This window comes from Spermophilus citellus (assembly GCF_964194105.1).
Source record: "Spermophilus citellus genome assembly, chromosome: X".
Lineage (NCBI taxonomy): Eukaryota > Metazoa > Chordata > Mammalia > Rodentia > Sciuridae > Spermophilus > Spermophilus citellus.
This window is the reverse complement of record NC_138190.1, coordinates 25,672,059-25,690,506: the sequence shown is the minus strand read 5'-3', so window position 1 is coordinate 25,690,506 and position 18,448 is coordinate 25,672,059. Positions and strand designations below refer to the sequence as shown.

At 34.6% G+C, this 18,448-nt stretch overlaps 1 protein-coding gene across 6 annotated transcripts in view; it reads left to right on the top strand.

The window, feature by feature from the left end:
• Positions 1-18,448, top strand: part of DMD (dystrophin) — a gene marked incomplete at its 3' end in the record, with an annotated part of 2,539,585 nt that overhangs the window by 2,145,453 nt on the left and 375,684 nt on the right. For all 6 annotated transcript variants that reach the window (XM_081277777.1, XM_081277778.1, XM_081277780.1 and 3 more), the window contains one exon: positions 648-804. In XM_081277777.1, the coding sequence (XP_081133903.1) occupies positions 648-804 (157 nt within the window). The remainder of the gene's footprint in view (positions 1-647; positions 805-18,448) is intronic.

Genomic DNA, 18,448 nt, shown 5'->3' with positions numbered 1-18,448 from the left:
CCACGTGAGTTGTTGTCTCAGTACATTTTACACAAGGGAAATGAAGCAGAAAATGTCAGAACTTGGTGAAAACAAATCCCAGGTGCACAGGAATAAAGAAGGGTAGAGGCAAAGGAGAAGCATATGGAAGAGGAGCAGAAAGGAACAGACGCCAGACGGAAGGAGTCAATGGAAAAGGCTGCCTAGGGTGTAGAAATGGAAAAGTCAAATTGTGGGGAGAGACCTTTCTATTTCTCAAAGTAGAAAGAATTCCAGTATGAGCATGAGTCACATGAATATGGAGGGGTTTTTTATTAGTCACTGGATCCATTTTTTTCTACCAGAAACATTAAGAATTATTGACTATAATAGGGATGGAAAAAGTGATCAATTCCAGTGTATATGTCATGCCCCAAGTCTTGAGATGATAAATGTGGAAACAGATAAATGGCTGACTACTGCCTTTCCTCAAAATTGCCACCAAAATACCCTCCCACCCTATATGATGGCTCTCAAAAACGGGAAGTCAGATTTTTAGTGAATTCTACTATGAAGTTCACAGTAGGTTTATACACTATGGAAATAACCAACCAATAAAAAGGAATTGTTAGAATCACCAATTATATTTCTAGAATATTCTGACATAATTTTCCCCTATTATTTTTCAGGTCCCATTTGGAAGCCAGTTCTGACCAATGGAAGCGTCTGCACCTCTCTCTTCAGGAACTGCTGGTGTGGCTCCAGCTGAAAGATGATGAATTAAGCAGGCAGGCACCTATTGGAGGCGATTTTCCAGCAGTTCAGAAGCAGAATGATGTACACAGGGTAGGACATTTTTAACCCTAGTGCCTTATACATAGTAAGCATTAAGTGACTACTTTAAAATTAGTTTTGTTCAAAATTAAGTTGAGTAGAGATTTTTTTATTACTCTTATCCAAGGGTCAATTATAAATATGCACACCATTATATTTTAAATGTCAGAGGCACCCACATTAATAATACCCTTTAAGAAATTGCCCATCTCTTTTGGCTATTTTTAAAACCTTTTTATCATGGAAAACATTGAACATTTACAAAAGTAGACAGAATGTTGTAATAAATACTCATGTATTCATCAGACATCAACAGTCATCAATTCATGGCCAGGCTTATTACATATATGCCTCCTCTTCTTCCCCCATTATTTTGAAGCAGATCTTAGGCATATAAACCTACTGTGAACTACAATAAAGTGACAATCAGGCATATGTCACTTTATTCACAAATATTTCAGGAAGTGTCTCAAAAAAGATTGTACCATTAATATGTGCTAATAATTATAATAAAAAGAAACAGATGGGAAAGCAGAGAGCTACAAAAGTTCTTAAGTACTGAAAAAAATGTATCTCAAGAAGATATGGGTTAACTCTTCATAAGTAACCAGGGTACTACTATTGTGAAAAAAAAATCAGTAGTTGCAAAATATTGAATGTCCAGTAAGTATTAAATTTTTTTCTCTCATACAGTCAAAATTTGTTATTTTCTTGTTTTGTTTTAAATGAGAATTGAAATGAGAGCCACACATTGCATTTGGATAATTTATCTCTCAAATTTTTTTCCCTTTTTTTTTCAATAAGTTATAAAGTAACCAAGTTTCCCTGTACATTATACCCAGTTTCCTCTATGGTTACTTCGTACATAACTGTAATAAAATTGCTATTGTCATTTCAACATGCAATCAATATAAAAATGTGTTTCCACAGCACATCTTAAGTCATCTTAGCTATATTCCAAGGGCTCAGTATCCATAAGTAGCTAGTGACTACCTACTGAATGTGGCTAGTGACCTACCTATCCGATCATAATCAGGTTTGGCTTTTTTTTTTTTTTTCAAGACTGCTTCATATATGTTAGTGTATTCTTCTATCATCAGGAGACACATAATACCTTGTTTTCTCTTTTGTGTATAATTTTAGCAGCTGTTAATGATTACTTGCTAGAAGTTGCAATGTGCTAATTGCAAATTTCTATCATTCCATTTTCCTTTTTTATCTGGAAAATATGAGAAAATAATCTTTGTATATTCTTATGGGATAGGGAAGATACCCAGTGTACTATTTGAGTACCAGTGTACTATTCATATGGGATAAGGAAGATAAATGTTTGTATTGTACTTTGACAATTTTAAAAAATAATGATTTGGTTACTAGCATTCTCCAGCAGTAATCAGTTGTTTCTTATTTTACGTTTCTATCTGCTCTTTTAGGCTCTGAGTGAGAAAGGCAGAGATGTGGCCTTGCTCACTTCTAAGACCTATAGCCTAGCAAAACATCTGATGTAGAATGGACACTGACAGTAAGTCTTTTTGAAATGAGAATAAAAGACACACGAACAGAAATGAATAGCCAACCAAATAAATTATTACCAAATAACAAAAAAATGATAAAATTGCACCCCTTTTGTATGTTCAGTACTTAAAGGAAATATCTCTATGGAGACTCAGCCAAAGGTGGCATCTCGAAGAAAGGTCAAGGGTTTCCATTATTCCAAAGAAGGGAATATAGAAGATTACAAAAGGGGAAGTGAATATGTAAGAAGACCCAGGGGTCTTTGCAAAAGAATGCCCAGAAAACTGCCAGTTTCTCCCTTAGCTATTTCCTTTTATATAAATCAGAATATCTTTTGTCATTTTATTTTTTATTAGTACATTTTAGTTATACATAATATTATGGTTCATTTTGTCATAATTATACAAGGATGGAATATAATTTGCTCTAATTTAGTCCCCAGTACTTCCTCTTTTCCTTCCATCCTCCCTATTCACTTTTCTCTATTCTATTAATCTTTCTTCTCTTTATAGTTTTTTTTAACTAGTGTCTCTTGGATATACATAAAGTTGTGATTCACTGTAGTGTATTCATATAGGTACAAAGGAAAATTAGGTCAGATTCATTCCACCACTCTTCCCTTGACCCATTCCTTCTCCCTTCCCCTCATACCCTTCCTCTATCCCACATATCTCCCTTCTATTTTCAAGGATAATTAAGAATCTTAAGTTAGCTTTTATAGTGTAATAAAATTAAACACTGCTATATTTTTAAATGTTATTTGAATAAATAGTCAAAACGATGGTATGTATGCAGAAAATATTCATTGAGAACGGTGAACATTTTAAATAGAAGACATTATATGATATGGTGAAATGAGATTGAATTTCTGTAAAAATCTGTAATTTTAATCTAGTGCCAGAAACCAAAGAAAATGAATCATTTTACAAGTGCACCAGGAATCAGGAGATTGAGACTAGTAATATTCGTCATAAATTTTGATTGCCATCACTACTTTGTTCAGCAACTGAAAGATAAGGATATGTTACAAATAATTTTCATGGTCCCTTTTAGCCAGTATTTTATTATAGATACTATTTTGCTATCCCTGGTTATTTGCTTTGGTAGCTTTTTAATAGTGGTAAAATGTTTATACTTAAAACTCTCAGTCTTGACTCAGGAATTTCACCTCATGATGTGATTCAGGGAAATGTACATGCTAGAGTTAGGGTAATATGTACCAGAGTTAAATAATCCTTTCTTGATTCATGTGCTCACTCAGGTGTGCTCACCTATTACTTTTCTTTGACCTAACAGGACTTCTAGCTCATTGATAATTCTGTGTTTTACATATTACTTCCAGTCCTACTTCATGTTTACCTACCTCCAACTACAACTTAGATTTAATCATCTCACATTTTCCTGTTTTCCAATGCTCTCAAACCTTTTTTTTTTAATCGTTTTGTTGCTACAATCTATAAAACCTTAAAACTTGGAGGATCTACATATTTTCTGCTAACCAGGCAACATGATAGCAAATTGGCAAGGTACCTTTTCAGAGGGACCAACCTCCAGCCTTCAGTTGTTACCACATCCATGGGTCAGTTTACCTCCAAACTATTTTGCAACTCTCTACTACTGTCTTCACCATAGTTACAAAACCTATTTCTCTTAACCTTTCTGCATCTGTTCTTACCACCCCTACACTGCAATCTCTACATTTCACTCAGACTAGTCTATGTAAAAATGTAAATTGAATTACATCAGTCTTCATCTTCACACTCTTTGGTGGCTTCTCAATCCCCTTGGAAAAAGGCCAAAATCTCAAGTTAGAGGCATAAGGTCTTCTGTGGCTGGTTTGAATTCAGCCTTTTCTTTTCTTACTGCTCTTTCCCTTGCTGGTAGAACACCAGTCATACTGTCTTGTTTTGTTTTGTTTTGCTTAAGTTCTCAATATTTCTCTCAGGTAACATTTTGAACATACTGGTCCTCTGTCTGAAACCCTTTCTACCCACATCTATTCCCTCATAATGCCCACATTATCATCTACTAACCCTTCACATCTTGGCTCAGTCATTATGCAAACTTTCATGTAATGCCCACATTTTACCAAATCTAGCTTTTATACACTATCATAACTCTGTCTACCTTTCCTTGTATGACTTAATTATTCTTTGTCATTGTGCATATGTGTGATTGTTTGATGAATGTCAGTCACCCTGCATATACCACATACTCCAAGAACCTTTTTTTGGTGAGGGTGAGGTGTCATTTTTTATACCTACAACTTTACATATAGCCTAGTACATGGTAGACAATACATAATGGAAAAGGGAATCAAGGAAAAAAGAAAGGAGAGGGAGTGGGAAGAAGGAAAAATAAATAGTGAACTAACATTAACCTTTTTCCTTCTCTGGTCTACCAACAACAAAGGCAAGGAAAGAAGGAATAGTGATGTTCTTTCCTTACCTACAGGGTTTTCTGTTTATTCCCAACTAAGCATCTTTTTGTAACGTGTGTAGAGTTACTTTGATGCATGTTGTTTTTATTTATAGTCTGGCCCAGTGATCTCATGTGTCTCTTTTGGTATCTTTAAGGAAAATTCTTGTCATAAAGTGTCTTACTCTCCTTTCCTCAGAGGGCACCATCACTCCTGAATGCCAATGAGAAAATAATTTAGCACTGATTGTATTCAGTTCTGTCACATTGATGCAGTAGCCTTTTCATAGCTATAATGCAAGGGTCATCTGGTTAGTGATACACTTGTTAACTGTGGACAAAAAGAACAAAAGAAAATCCTTGAAACTGGATCATTCCATCCAATTTTCTGAAGTCCATTAGAAAGAGAAAAAGGAAACACAATCAGGATAAAGCTCCCTCAAGATCTAGTCATTTACAGATATTGTACTTTACTTTTATTAGACTTTTGTTTTACTTTGCTTTTTTGTAGGATTATAAATTATCTGGCTCTCTATGTGTTTCTTGATTCAGTTGTTGTTTATATAGAATGTATGGTATCAAGATGGGTCACTTGTAATCAGAAACTTATTCCTCATGTATTTGCAGTGTCACCTTTTTAAAATCATTTGCTTACAATCTGTTGTAAATTATTGGTGCCCTTGGTTTTTGCTTTTTATGGGAATACATATCCCATTAAGATGTCAAAAGTTGAAACTATAATCAAAGGTTATTCAGATTTGCTTTTATTTGGTATAAATCGGGATTTTTTTAAAAAGATAATTTACATTTTCTTTGGATATCATTTCATATTAATGATGAAAGTTGATAGTAAGATGTCATATTTCTTATTCTGTTTTCTTCAAGTGAAAATATATAATCAGTCTCAGTTTCTGTGGTAGAAAGATATATGATTTTCCTGTAGGTAATTCTAAGATAGTCCATACAGGGACCGTAGTCTCACTCCTCAAAGCAATTTTCACACCCAGGAGAGTGGATCTGTGTTCCCCAAACCAGCTGGGCAGCATAACAACTACAACTGAATGGCTCTCAAGACTAATTAATAAAATAATGCTCCATATGTGGTGAAGTGTTATAAATAATTAAAGCTCAAATGTGCCTTAGCAAATATAAACTGACCAATTTTTATATCTTTCGAATATATTATCCTGGCTTTTACAGTTCCTCATTACTTGCCTCACTAAACTGACTCGTTTTCAATTAGTGAGTATTATTCTGGTCCAGATATATTTTTAAAACTGACTTCCTTTGTTTTACTTGAGCAGTCACTAAAGTGATATTTATTACTCGTCTTCTTCTGTGATTAAAATAGAGACAGGCTTAAAGGAGCAAATCATAGTAGGGAATTTCTAAGGAAAACTGTAATAAACCATGAGCTTATTTCATTCCTTTCTTCTTATCCCAAATCCAAAAGGGAATTAGGTCTTGATTATAAGAACGCTGTAGGTAATGACTTTTTATTTACATTTTTACTAGTGAAATTGTTTGTCATTAGGTTTTTATCTTTCAATTTAAAAATCTCTATAATCCCTTCCCTAGAGACCATTAAGGCCACCTTCAAAGCTTCCCAACATTTTCTGGTTAAGATTTAGATGGAAGTAATCAATACATACATTATTAAAACAGTGGACAGAAAGCCATTATTACTTGGATGCTGTTGACAAATGAAAAGGCTTGAATAAAGTAGTTTACTTGTTCATTTGTCAGGTCATATATTATGCATGTTCGATTTCTTCAGAAGTCACCATGAAGTGAGGCAGAGGTTCAGAAATTCAATAAAATTATCCTGAAATCATGTTGTAGATTATACATTTATTTAAGCTAATTCTATTATCAATGCTGGCCTGCTTGCTTTGGGTACATTTTAGTACATATGGTAACTACATGAGTTCTCTGTCTTTTCTTTACACAGAAATAGAAAATGTCTGTGGGTGCCATTTGTGAATGTTAAGATTTAATTCAGCTCTGTGTTAAGAAAAATGCAGTCTCCCCTATCACCTCTGAAAAACAACAAAAGGTTGTAATAGAGTAATTCATTCCAACATTCAATGACCTGGCCTCTTGGAGTTTCTAAACTCCAAAACAAGTTTGGCTCCCCTGTAAATTTCATTTTTAGTTACGAGTGTTCTAAGATGTCTTCTTAGCTATGTTGGAGGAAATAGACATCTTTTTGATCTATTCTTCATCACTAATAGCGGAAATTATACTTGCATAAGTGTGATATCCTATGCAGTCATATTTAGGGATGCTGAATAGAAGAGACTTAAGACTTATTTTTAGACCTGCATTTCTAGGCATTTGAGGAAAACTTCTAAAAAGTAGTTGTGTCATCAAAAATGTAAGAATGGAGTCTAATGCTGCTATTCTTTAATGACTATAACAAGATGAAAAGTGAACAATTTACAAATTGATTTCTCTACCAAAGTTTTCTTTTTACTTTGTCAAAATATTTTGATATCTTGACAAATACTTTGAAAATAATATTTGTATAGTGTTTTGCCTTCACAAAGCACTTTATTCCTTTAATTACAAATGAACCCCTGATCTGTTTTTCTTCCTTTGCCCAGAAAAATTATATAACTAAGATTCTGAGGACTTATTGATCCTTTCAGGAACTATTTATTGAGTGTCTTTAGCAGGGGTTGAAGATATAGTAGTAAACAAAACAAGTCCCTGCACCCATAGTTGTTCAATTTTAATATGGGATATACATTGTAAAACCAATACATTAATATGTAAAATAATGCCAGATAGTAGTAAGTGCTATGAAGAAAAATAAATAAATAAAGCCGGAACAGAGAAATACTGGGGTAATATTGACCTATCTGAGAAGGTCACATTTGGGCAGAGATCTGTGTGAGTGAATGAGCCAAGCAAAGACCTTTGGTGAAGAGCATTCAAGGCAGAATGTGCAGCAAATTCAAAACCCCGAGTACAAGAACAGATTGGGAGTATTCAAGGAGAAGTGAGATGGGCAGTATTCCTCAAGGAATATAAGAGCAGGCTACTACATAGAGAAAGACAGAGAGAAAAACAAGCCAGATAGTTAATGATCTTGTAGGTCTTAGTTTGGAGGTGGATTTTAATCTGTGTGTGATGAGACATAACTGAAGGGCTCTTGGCAGGGATGATGTGACATGATTTATTGTGTTTAGGAGTTGACTCTGACTACTGTACACAGAATTGACCAGAAGGGGCAAAACTGAAAGCACAGAGAAAGTTGGGAGGGTGGCAAAGTCATCTAGGAAGGAAATGACAATGACTTGGACCAGAGTGGAAATGATGGATATGGTAAAATATTATTTGAATCAAGAAATATTTTGAAGGTTAAGGAGATAATTCTTAAGATAAATGGGATGTGGGGCGCAAGAGAACAAGAAAAGTCAAAGGTAACCCTGAGGTCTATAGTTTGCATAAATAGGTAACTGTTAGTGCCATTTATGGTTATGAGAAAGACTTGAAAAAGATAATGTTTGAAGATATGTGCTTAGAGCAAATCAAGGGTTCTGCTTTTGGATTACATTGATAGACAACACAAATGGTATGGTATTTACACTTGACATTCTCATATTTTGTCTGAGCCTCTCAGGAACAGATATAAATTAATTTGTCCCCTGGATTTTCTATTAATCCATTCATTTGTACTATCACTTCCAGATTTTAGGGTTTAGGCTAAATGATCTAATACCTAATTCTCTAAATGGTCATGGGAACAGATAAAGATGTTTTTTAGTGATTCTTCAAGGTCAGTTTAGAGCTTAACAACTTTATTGTCAGTAGGAAGTGACTTCCCCAGCGGTTGTTGGAAACAGCCCAGTCCTAGGACTGAGAGTCAAACAGCTGTTCAAGATGCTGTGAGGGCACTAAATTATTCTTCCAAAATATCACAGACCTGCAAGCAGCCTGGGCTCTATTCTAGCCCATGTCCTTGGTCTCAGAGAATATAACTTTTATCTTAAAAGACTCCCAGAAAACTAAATCTTAACAAGAAGTTTGTTTGTTAAACAAATTCTTCCACCAAACACACAAAAATGTTTTCTCACTGAGTGTAATTAGACATTTTTAAAAAATTAATTTCAGCCTTGAAATACGACCATTCTTCAGCTTTGCTTCAAATTGATTAACCCCATTTAAAAATTAATTCTTTGGTTCATGTGGTTGACCATCTGAAACAATGGCTACATGTTTCTGATATTACATTCCCTTATCTTCACTTTTACTAAATAGTGGAGTAAAAAAATAAGATGGAAACTTTGTATCACCTTATTTAAAGATGACTATGTAGTCAAACTCATAAAAGTAAAAAATACAAAGATGGATGCTAGAAGTTGGGGAAAATTGTTACTAAGTGTATGTAATGTTTCAGTCATGGAAGAAGAATAAGTTCTAGAGATCTGCTATACAGCATAGAGTATAGTTAGCAATACTGATGTTGGCACTTAAAATTTTACAAGAGGATAGATCTCATGTTAAGCATTATTATAATTTTTTGGTGGTGCTGGGGATTGAACCCAGGGGCTTATACATGTGAGGCAAGCACTCTACCAACTGAGCTATATCCCTAGCCCCTATTACATTTTTTTAAAAGATGATTTTGACCTCTACTTTCAGCCTACATGCCCATTTTCACAACTTCTCTAATGGTAGCTATCCCAGATAAATGTGGAAAGCTTGGTCTTTTGGATTTTGTTCTGTTGCCTCTTTCTTCACATTTCTTTATTTCATGAACCCTTATCAATTTATTTAGATTCTTTGAAGCAATATTCCTGTCACCATGTCACATACCACACTTCTAGATCCTTGTCCTTTTTAAGTGGTTTTGAATTAATTGATCATTGATTGTCCCCCCAAGTTAGCATTTGGTAAAATATTTTTATGTGTTTGAGACTCCATAAATATAATAGCTCTTTAAAATGAGGAGGATCATTATGGTGATAGAATTGTGTTCAACAACCCTTTTACTACACATAGACACAAAATAGGATGCATGTAGATGAGGTAGAAATAATATGGGAACCAGAATGATACTATAGGATGACAAAACTATTAAATACTGATCAAATTACAGATATGACTATGTTAATGTCCTTGCCTATGTCTGCTCAGTGACCATTTTTTGAATGAATGGAATAATTGTATCATTCTAAATTTTAGGGTCCATCTAGTGTTCTTTCATCTAGCAAATGTTGCAGAGCAAAGAAAAAGCCCCAACCAATAGTTCAAATCATGAAACTTGTGAGTATTTGGACATAAACATCTCCTTTAAGAAACTACTGGGTTGAAAAAGGCAGAGCTAATAGAACCACCTCTTAAGGAAATTCCAGGAAATAACTCAAAGGTTACACTCAGCTTTGTATATAGAACTTGAGAGTAAGCCCAGAATAAGAACTCTCTATTTTTCCTAATGGGCAAACTTTTTTTCCCTCTAATGATTCACAAAACAAGACTTTTAGATGAAATAACAAAAAAGAAGATATGCACACACATAAACCTAAGGCTTTCAGATGAAAACCTTGTTTTGCTTCTAAATAAAACTGGCCTATCTATATAGCACATTCTGGTTTTCTAACTGGATATTCTGATTTTTTTATTCAAGAATATTTATTGAGAATCTACCATGTGCCAAGCTATGGCTATTATTTTTATCATTAGTAATGATGTGCAGCAGAGACCATTTTAAGCTGCCACCTTATTAACGGGTCTCTGGCCAATTAATGATCTAAATACGTTGACGGTAGAGTTTTAGAACTGAATATTCAAACTTGAATAAGGTGGTTAAAAAGCTTGACATTTTACAAAGAAAAGTGCAAAGGCTCAAAGAGATTTGGTGACCTTTTCAAGATCACTGTGGCCAGGTTCTGGCCCAGACCAGACTTAGACCTCAGGGCTCCTGCCACTCAGGACTGTATTTTTTTCATCACTCCAACCAGGCTTGCAAGATGGTTCTGTCAAGTTCCGTTTCTGAATACGGGAATCATATACAGTCATTCCACCAGATTTCATTTTGATTAACACAAATAGAAGTTTGCCACTTCAGTGGGATTATAGGTAAAATTTAGCTCCAGGGAAAGTACATGATTGAAATACATCTGTGATTTATTCTCGTTCATCATAAAAGGATCCTGTATCCCCTGTCCCTAGAGGAAAGAAAATAGTTTTTCTACCTCTAATGTCAGTACCTGGGCCCACAGTGCTCGTCTTGTCCCTGTCTAATTGAGGTACCTTAAATAAGTCTATACCTCACCCTTCATTCCTTCCACACGTGGTTCTGAGCTATTTCTATTTATGTCATTATTAGTTTTTGGTGATATATATATTTTCTGGAATCAATTCCTTGATTCTTCTCCATTACTTTCAGGTATTTTTAAAGTTTCTGATTTGCTTCATATCCATGAGATATTTCTACTTGCATAGTTTCAAAATTACTATGATTCAAAGAGTCTTTGTTTTGTTTTGCTATCAGACTGGCTTAGGAATTTCAACATTTGGATTGAAAGTATCCAATCAATCAATGGCCTTAAGTACACCCTAATTTATCTATACCTCAATTTTCTTTGAGTAACATTCACAATATTAAAAAATACACCAAAAATGTATGTACTTAACCAAATGATTGACTCTTTAAAGATATCAAGTCCTTAAATTCTCCCTACCTTATACATAATAGGTTTAAAATGAATAATTTTGAATGAATTAATTAATAAGGAATCAGTCACCCATTTGGCCAGTATTTATAATCTGTGAGCAATAGCCATCAAATAATTTAACATTCAAAATAAATTGATTTACTTTGGGATTTACCATTACCATAACATCATAAGGGCTTCATGTAATTTTTTAAACCTTAGGAAGCTGAAGAATACCAGGTATTGTGGCCCACACCTGTAGTCCCAGAAACTGAGGAGGCCAAGAAAGGAGGATCGTAAGTTCAAGGCCAGCCACAGCAACATAGCAAGACCTCCCTCAAAATAAATACTAAAAAGGGCTAGGGATATATTTGAGTGGTAAAAATACTAGGCTCAATCCCCAGTATAAAAAAAATCTAAATAAAAAACATCAATTCAGTAAGCCTATTTTTTCTCATTTATACAATAAAATATTATTTTATTTACACAGAGGTGCTCTAAATTTTTACTAATTGCTTCTGATTCCTCCACATACCTATTGTAAACCCTTGGGTCTATTTTGGAAAACTGAAGAGAAAGGTATGGAGAAGATGATATTTAAAGAAAATAATTGTATCTATTTAAGGAAGTAATTACCTTAACATTTGAATATTGATATCTAAATATTGTAAAACTATGTTCTGTTATGTGTATGGGAGAAGTTATCCTTATACAATAACTTTTTATATCATAATATGAACAAAATGAGTTGTCTGATAAAATATTAACCATAACCTAAAAGAGAAAATCAATGTTGTATATGAACATGCATTTTCCCAAACCTCATTCAACATAGTCTTTCTTTGAGAAACAAGGTGCTTATTATCAAAAAATCAAGGTTTTTTGCATTGAATGTTCATATTTTTGTTTAAAAGTATCTCCATCTTCCTTTCTCTTAAAATGCAATATAGTAGAGCATGAAGTTCATGGTAAGATTTTAGATGCTGAAATTTTGATCTTTCATTATTTTAATACAGAATCTTTTCCTTAACTATATTTATTTATCTCTCATGAAACTCCATGCTGCAAGGACCACTGGTAGCCATTGCCTAAAATAGTGTTTGTACATAATAGGTGCTCAAAATTTGCTAACTAAATAAATGTAGAATCTTTCATATAACCATGTTTAATATGACACATTATTGCTTATTTTTCACATAATCACAAACATTATAATATTCTTTATCCTCTCATTTTCATGAAGCATTTCTTCCCTTTTTTCTGTGTTTTCACCCTTTTAAAAAATTTAGTCTAAATTGTACTAAATTCTGAAAATATAATCATGTAACCTTCTCTTCCATCTACTTTCTTTTCTTAATTTCAAGCAATGATATGAAAATAATGGTGCTTATGTCTTTGTAATGACAGAAATTCCTTTGTCTTTTTGTTAAACTCATTTTAATCCTCAATGAGTCATATTTAAGAAATGAACTGTGCAGCTGTGGTGGAACTAAGTCCTTGGCAACAACTCGAGGGGCAAACAAGTGGTCTCTCACAATGGATGGCCCTTCGCCTCAAATTATTTAATTTTTAATTTCAACAATGGAATTGTATCAAATAGTATCTTGGGCATTTTAAGTTTGATGAGACCTTTAAGATGCATTTCCTTATTTTACAGACCTCCCCCCCCCCCAAAATTACCTCTACTTTCTCCTGTCCAGTTTTTCAATATATCTTTTTCTATTTGCAATTACCAACTATCTTGGTTTTCTGAGAACTGCTCAATTTTCCTGGAACTGTTCTGGTTTTAACGTTGGAGGTTCATATCCTGAAAACTTCAGTGCTAGGAAAACCAAGAGTATTGGTTACCCTATTGCTAGCTTCTGTCATTCATTCTAAGTTCAAATTATTCTTATCCTAAAAAGAGCATTCTTCCTTTTCTTATCCTCTATCTTCTTGTCCTATTGTCCTCTTTTTCTTATCAGAAAAAAATAAGGTAGTTTTCACTGGAAATACCTACTTCTTCTTCCTCTCCTTCCTCAGCTAATTCTACTTCTTAGACTATTGCCCTCTACTAAACCGCTCTTACCAAGTCCAATGAACACTTTTCAGTGCAGATCTGGCTTGACCTTTGTGTGTCATGATTGCTCACTCTTGGTTTCCTTCTTACTATTCCAAACTGTCACTCTCTTCAATAGTTCTGTATTCCTCATTTACCCCACACTCTCCACCTTTCCATTATTTTTTGTTCTTTTGAGATTCTATTTTTATCTCTATTCATTAAATGTTGATATATAGGCACTCAGTATATATTATCTGAATGAGAGAATGACTCCTGAATTTCCTTTTCTTCTCTCCAGTGACTTTATCATTTCCTTGTGGAATGAATCTTACCTCTCCAAGTTGAACATATCATGTCCTGTTACTCTGCTTCCTATACAGGATTCTCCCTTAGGGTCAAGCTTTTATATTAGTATTTATTAATTTTATCCTGAATACACATGAGATATTTGTATCAGAGCCAAATTTCTTTTAAATACTTTATAGTAAATATTGTTTTCCCCCTCTCCTCTGCCTAAAGAAACTTGACCTGGTGGTGACATGATGAATGTTGATAAAATATTTCCTGTTTGAGTGGCTGCAGAGACCACAAACAAGAGCCTAGGAAATTTCTACTTGCATGAAAATTTTATTTTTCTCTGTTTATAAAGGAGAAGGATGCAGGTGTCCTTCTCTTCCTGAAAGATTCTCATTGGAAGCATATGGGGCCTGAGTCTACTTCCAGCTTCTCAAGGAACCAGCTAGCTGCCCCATGTGTCTCACATTTCTCAGTCTAAAAATGTCTCAAAGGTCTAGGCTTCATATTTTTTGAAATGTGATTACCAAGAGAGATAGCCACTCTAGTCTTTCAGACAACTTGGAGTTTAGCCAGGGAATCTGCTCTGGGGTATATTCACTTGGCCCTCTTGGATCATAGAAATTAACTAGACAAATGGTTACAGATCTAATTCACATTGTATGGGAAAGTTCTCAGGAGGCTAGAGCCTTTTGTAGGAAAGTTTATTTTCTCATACTTTGTCTCACTGTACCCACTGTTTACACATCTGCTCAGAATAAAAACTAGGAGTCCTTCTTGTTTCTTCTTCTCACTTCTCTAAAGCATCTATCTGCTCACCAGATCCCCATATCTCTATTTTCTAAACATTTCCCCATTCTCTCCCTGTTTTCTTTCTCCCTTGGCACCCCTGCCCTTGGTCACATTTTCATATTCTATCACTGAATTCTTGCAATTGTCTCTCATTGTTTCTCTGAATCCATTTCTGCCCTTCTCAGATATACAATCTGTATAGTAGTACTCGATTATCATGGGGAAATATTATGTTCCAAGACCTCCAATGAATACCTGAAAGATAACTCTATATATACTGTGTACATTCCTTTATATACATACCTATGATAAAGTTTAACTTATGAATTAGGCACAGTAAGAAATTAACAACATAACTGACGTTAGAACTTAACTACTTCAGCCTGATTTTTTAAAAAAACTTTCCTTAAGTTGAAATTTTTCACCTTTTCACTTAAAGGAAGCACTTTACAACTTCCTTTTGTCATATCCAAATTGCTAATTTCATTGTTATTGCTCTTTGAGGCCATTATTAAGTAAAATAAAGGCTATTTGAACTCAAGTGCTATGGAAATCATGTCTGTCATTGTGAAAACTGAGACAACTAAGTGACTAACAGGCAAGTAATGTATACAACAACATGGATACATTGGACAAAAGGATGATTCACATCCCAGGGAGGATTAAACAGAACTGTACAATATTTCATCATGCTGCTAAGAACAGTGCACATTTACAACTGATGAATTATTTATTTCTGTAATTTTTCATTTACCCTTTCAGACTGTGGTCGACGATGGGTAACTGAAACTGTGAGAAGTGAAACCATGGGTAAGGGGGGAGTACTGTATTTATTTTAGGAAGATCTATTTGAAACATTCATATGCCTGTTCCATGCAGCTCTTAAATCCTTTCAATGGATGCTAATTACCTATACCATAACACCTAGGCTTTTAGCAAACTATATATGGGCTATATTTCATAGAGAGGCTGAGCTTCAAATTCTACCTAAAAGATCTAATATACTGCCCAATAATGAGAGTGACTGGCTTCATCTCAGGGCATGTTCTCTCCTTGTTCTATATGTTCTAGAAACATGAGAATGCTTAAAGATCTTGGTACATGCTATAAAGATATTATGTCTATTATCTCTCTGTACTAGCACTTTCCTCTTCTTGGAATGTCCTATAACCCATTCTTCCCTGACTAACTCATGGCCATATTTTTGAAATCTGAATGATTACTATCTTCTCTGGGATGCTTTTCTGAGGTTGTACATACCAGTAGCACTTTCCACATTATATTGAAGTGATTCATATGTTTGACTCTTCCGTTATATATTTTAAGTTCTTAAATGAGAAGAACTGTTTTGCATTCAGCTTTGGATTTCCATTCTCTAATACAATCACTGATATACAATAGTTCAACAAAGGTAGCCATTATTTTATAATTAGCAGTATCAGTTGCCTCCTGTCAAATCCAAATGAAGAAACCAGGCAAAATGATAATTGTCTTGAAGTTAGGAAAATTAAATGTGGGAAAAAATACAGGATTACAAGAAGTGCATACACATACAGAAGCATAAACACACACATGCAGATTGCAATTGAAATATTAGAGATAGAATCAACCTTCTATGCAAGCAGAGTAAATAATCCACCTACCCAGTAGGATTTCAAGGACACAAGAATATCCTACAATACAGAAATTACTTCCCTATACACAGGCTGAATCCTAATATTCCATTTTGTGCAACTCCATTATTTTAGTTCAAATGCCTTGCCTCTCTCAATTGAATTGTAAATAACTATGGAAGATGAATCATTTTGCAAAGTATAAGACTCAGGATTCTTTTGAATGATGAATAACATGAAGATTGTATTGATAAACATTTCATACAATCCAGTCTGGAGCACTTCTGTATCATAATAGTAATCTGAAGTTTAAAGGGGGATAGTAGTGAGTTTTTTTCCCTACTGACAGAACATGCTCAAATTCAGTAGCAAACATTGCTAAAAATAAAGCAGATTTGAAAAAAAAAGACATGCATATTGAAGCCCTAGGTCAGGGCAATTATTATTGCTGTTTTTGTTATATAAATATATTACCATTTATGCAATACTTAATATTTTATTAGCACCTTCACTTTTGAGATCACAGAACCTGGTTAATAACTTTCTTTAATGGTTTCATAGTATTTGTTAATTTAGTCTAGTCTTGCAGTATGCCCCACCATCCTCTTAGTACTAGATTATATATGAACTTATAGTTTTTTACTCTGATTCTAGTGTGTTAGGTTTCTGTGATTTGTTGTTGTTGCTGTTTGGGGTTTGCTTGTTTGTTTTGGGGAGGTCAGTGCTGGGCATGAAATGTAGGGCCTTATACATACTAGGTAAGCTCTCCACCACTGAGCTACACCTTCAGCCATATTGTTTTCTTTTTTTTTAATTTTTTTATTGGTTGTTCACAACATTACAAGGCTCTTGACATATCATATTTCATACATTAGAATCAAGTGGGTTATGAACTCCCAATTTTACCCCAAATGCAGATTGCAGAATCACGTCGGTTACAAATCCACAATTTTACATAATACCCTATTAGTAACTGTTGTATTCTGCTACCTTTCCTATCCCCTACTATCCCCCCTCCCCTCCCCTCCCATCTTCTCTCTCTACCCCATCTACTGTAATTCATTTCTCTCCTTGTTTATTTTCCCATTCCCCTCACAACCTCTTATATGTAATTTTGTATAACAATGAGGGTCTCCCTCCATTACCATGCAATTTCCCTTTTCTCTCCCTTTCCCTCCCATCTCATGTCTCTGTTTAATGTTAATCTTTTCTTCCTGCTCTTCCTCCCTGCTCTGTTCATAGTTTCTCTCATTATATCAAAGAAGACATTTGGTATTTGTTTTTTAGGGATTGGCTAGCTTCACTAAGCATAATCTGCTCTAGTGCCATCCATTTCCCTGCAAATTCTATGATTTTGTCATTTTTTATTGCTGCATAGTACTCCATTGTGTATAGATGCCACATTTTTTTTATCCATTCATCTATTGAAGGGCATCTGGGTTGGTTCCACAGTCTAGCTATTGTGAATTGTGCTGCTATGAACATCGATGTGGCAGTATCCCTGTAGCATGCTCTTTTAAGGTCTTCAGGGAATAGTCCGAGAAGGGCAATAGCAAGGTCAAATGGTGGTTCCATTCCCATCTTTCCCAGGAATCTCCAAACTGCTTTCCAAATTGGCCGCACCAATTTGCAGTCCCACCAGCAATGTACAAGTGTACCCTTTTCTCCACATCCTCGCCAGCACTTGTTGTTGTTTGACTTCATAGTGGCTGCCAATCTTACTGGAGTGAGATGGTATCTTAGGGTGGTTTTGATTTGCATTTCTCTGACTGCTAGAGATGGTGAGCATTTTTTCATGTACTTGTTGATTGATTGTGTATCCTCCTCTGAGAAGTGTCTGTTCAGGTCCTTGGCCCATTTGTTGATTGGGTTATTTGTTATCTTATTGTCTAATTTTTTGAGTTCTTTGAATACTCTGGATATTAGGGCTCTATCTGAAGTGTGAGGAGTAAAAATTTGTTCCCAGGATGTAGGCTCCCTATTTACCTCTCTTATTGTTTCTCTTGCTGAGAAAAAACTTTTTAGTTTAAGTAAGTCCCATTTGTTGATTCTTGTTATTAACTCTTGTGCTATGGGTGTCCTATTAAGGAATTTGGAGCCCGACCCCACAATATGTAGATCGGAGCCAACTTTTTCTTCTATCAGACGCAGAGTCTATGATTTGATATCAAGCTCCTTGATCCATTTTGAGTTAACTTTTGTGCATGGCGAGAGAAAGGGATTCAGTTTCATTTTGTTGCATATGGATTTCCAGTTTTCCCAACACCATTTGTTGAAGATGCTATCCTTCCTCCATTGCATGCTTTTAGCCCCTTTAT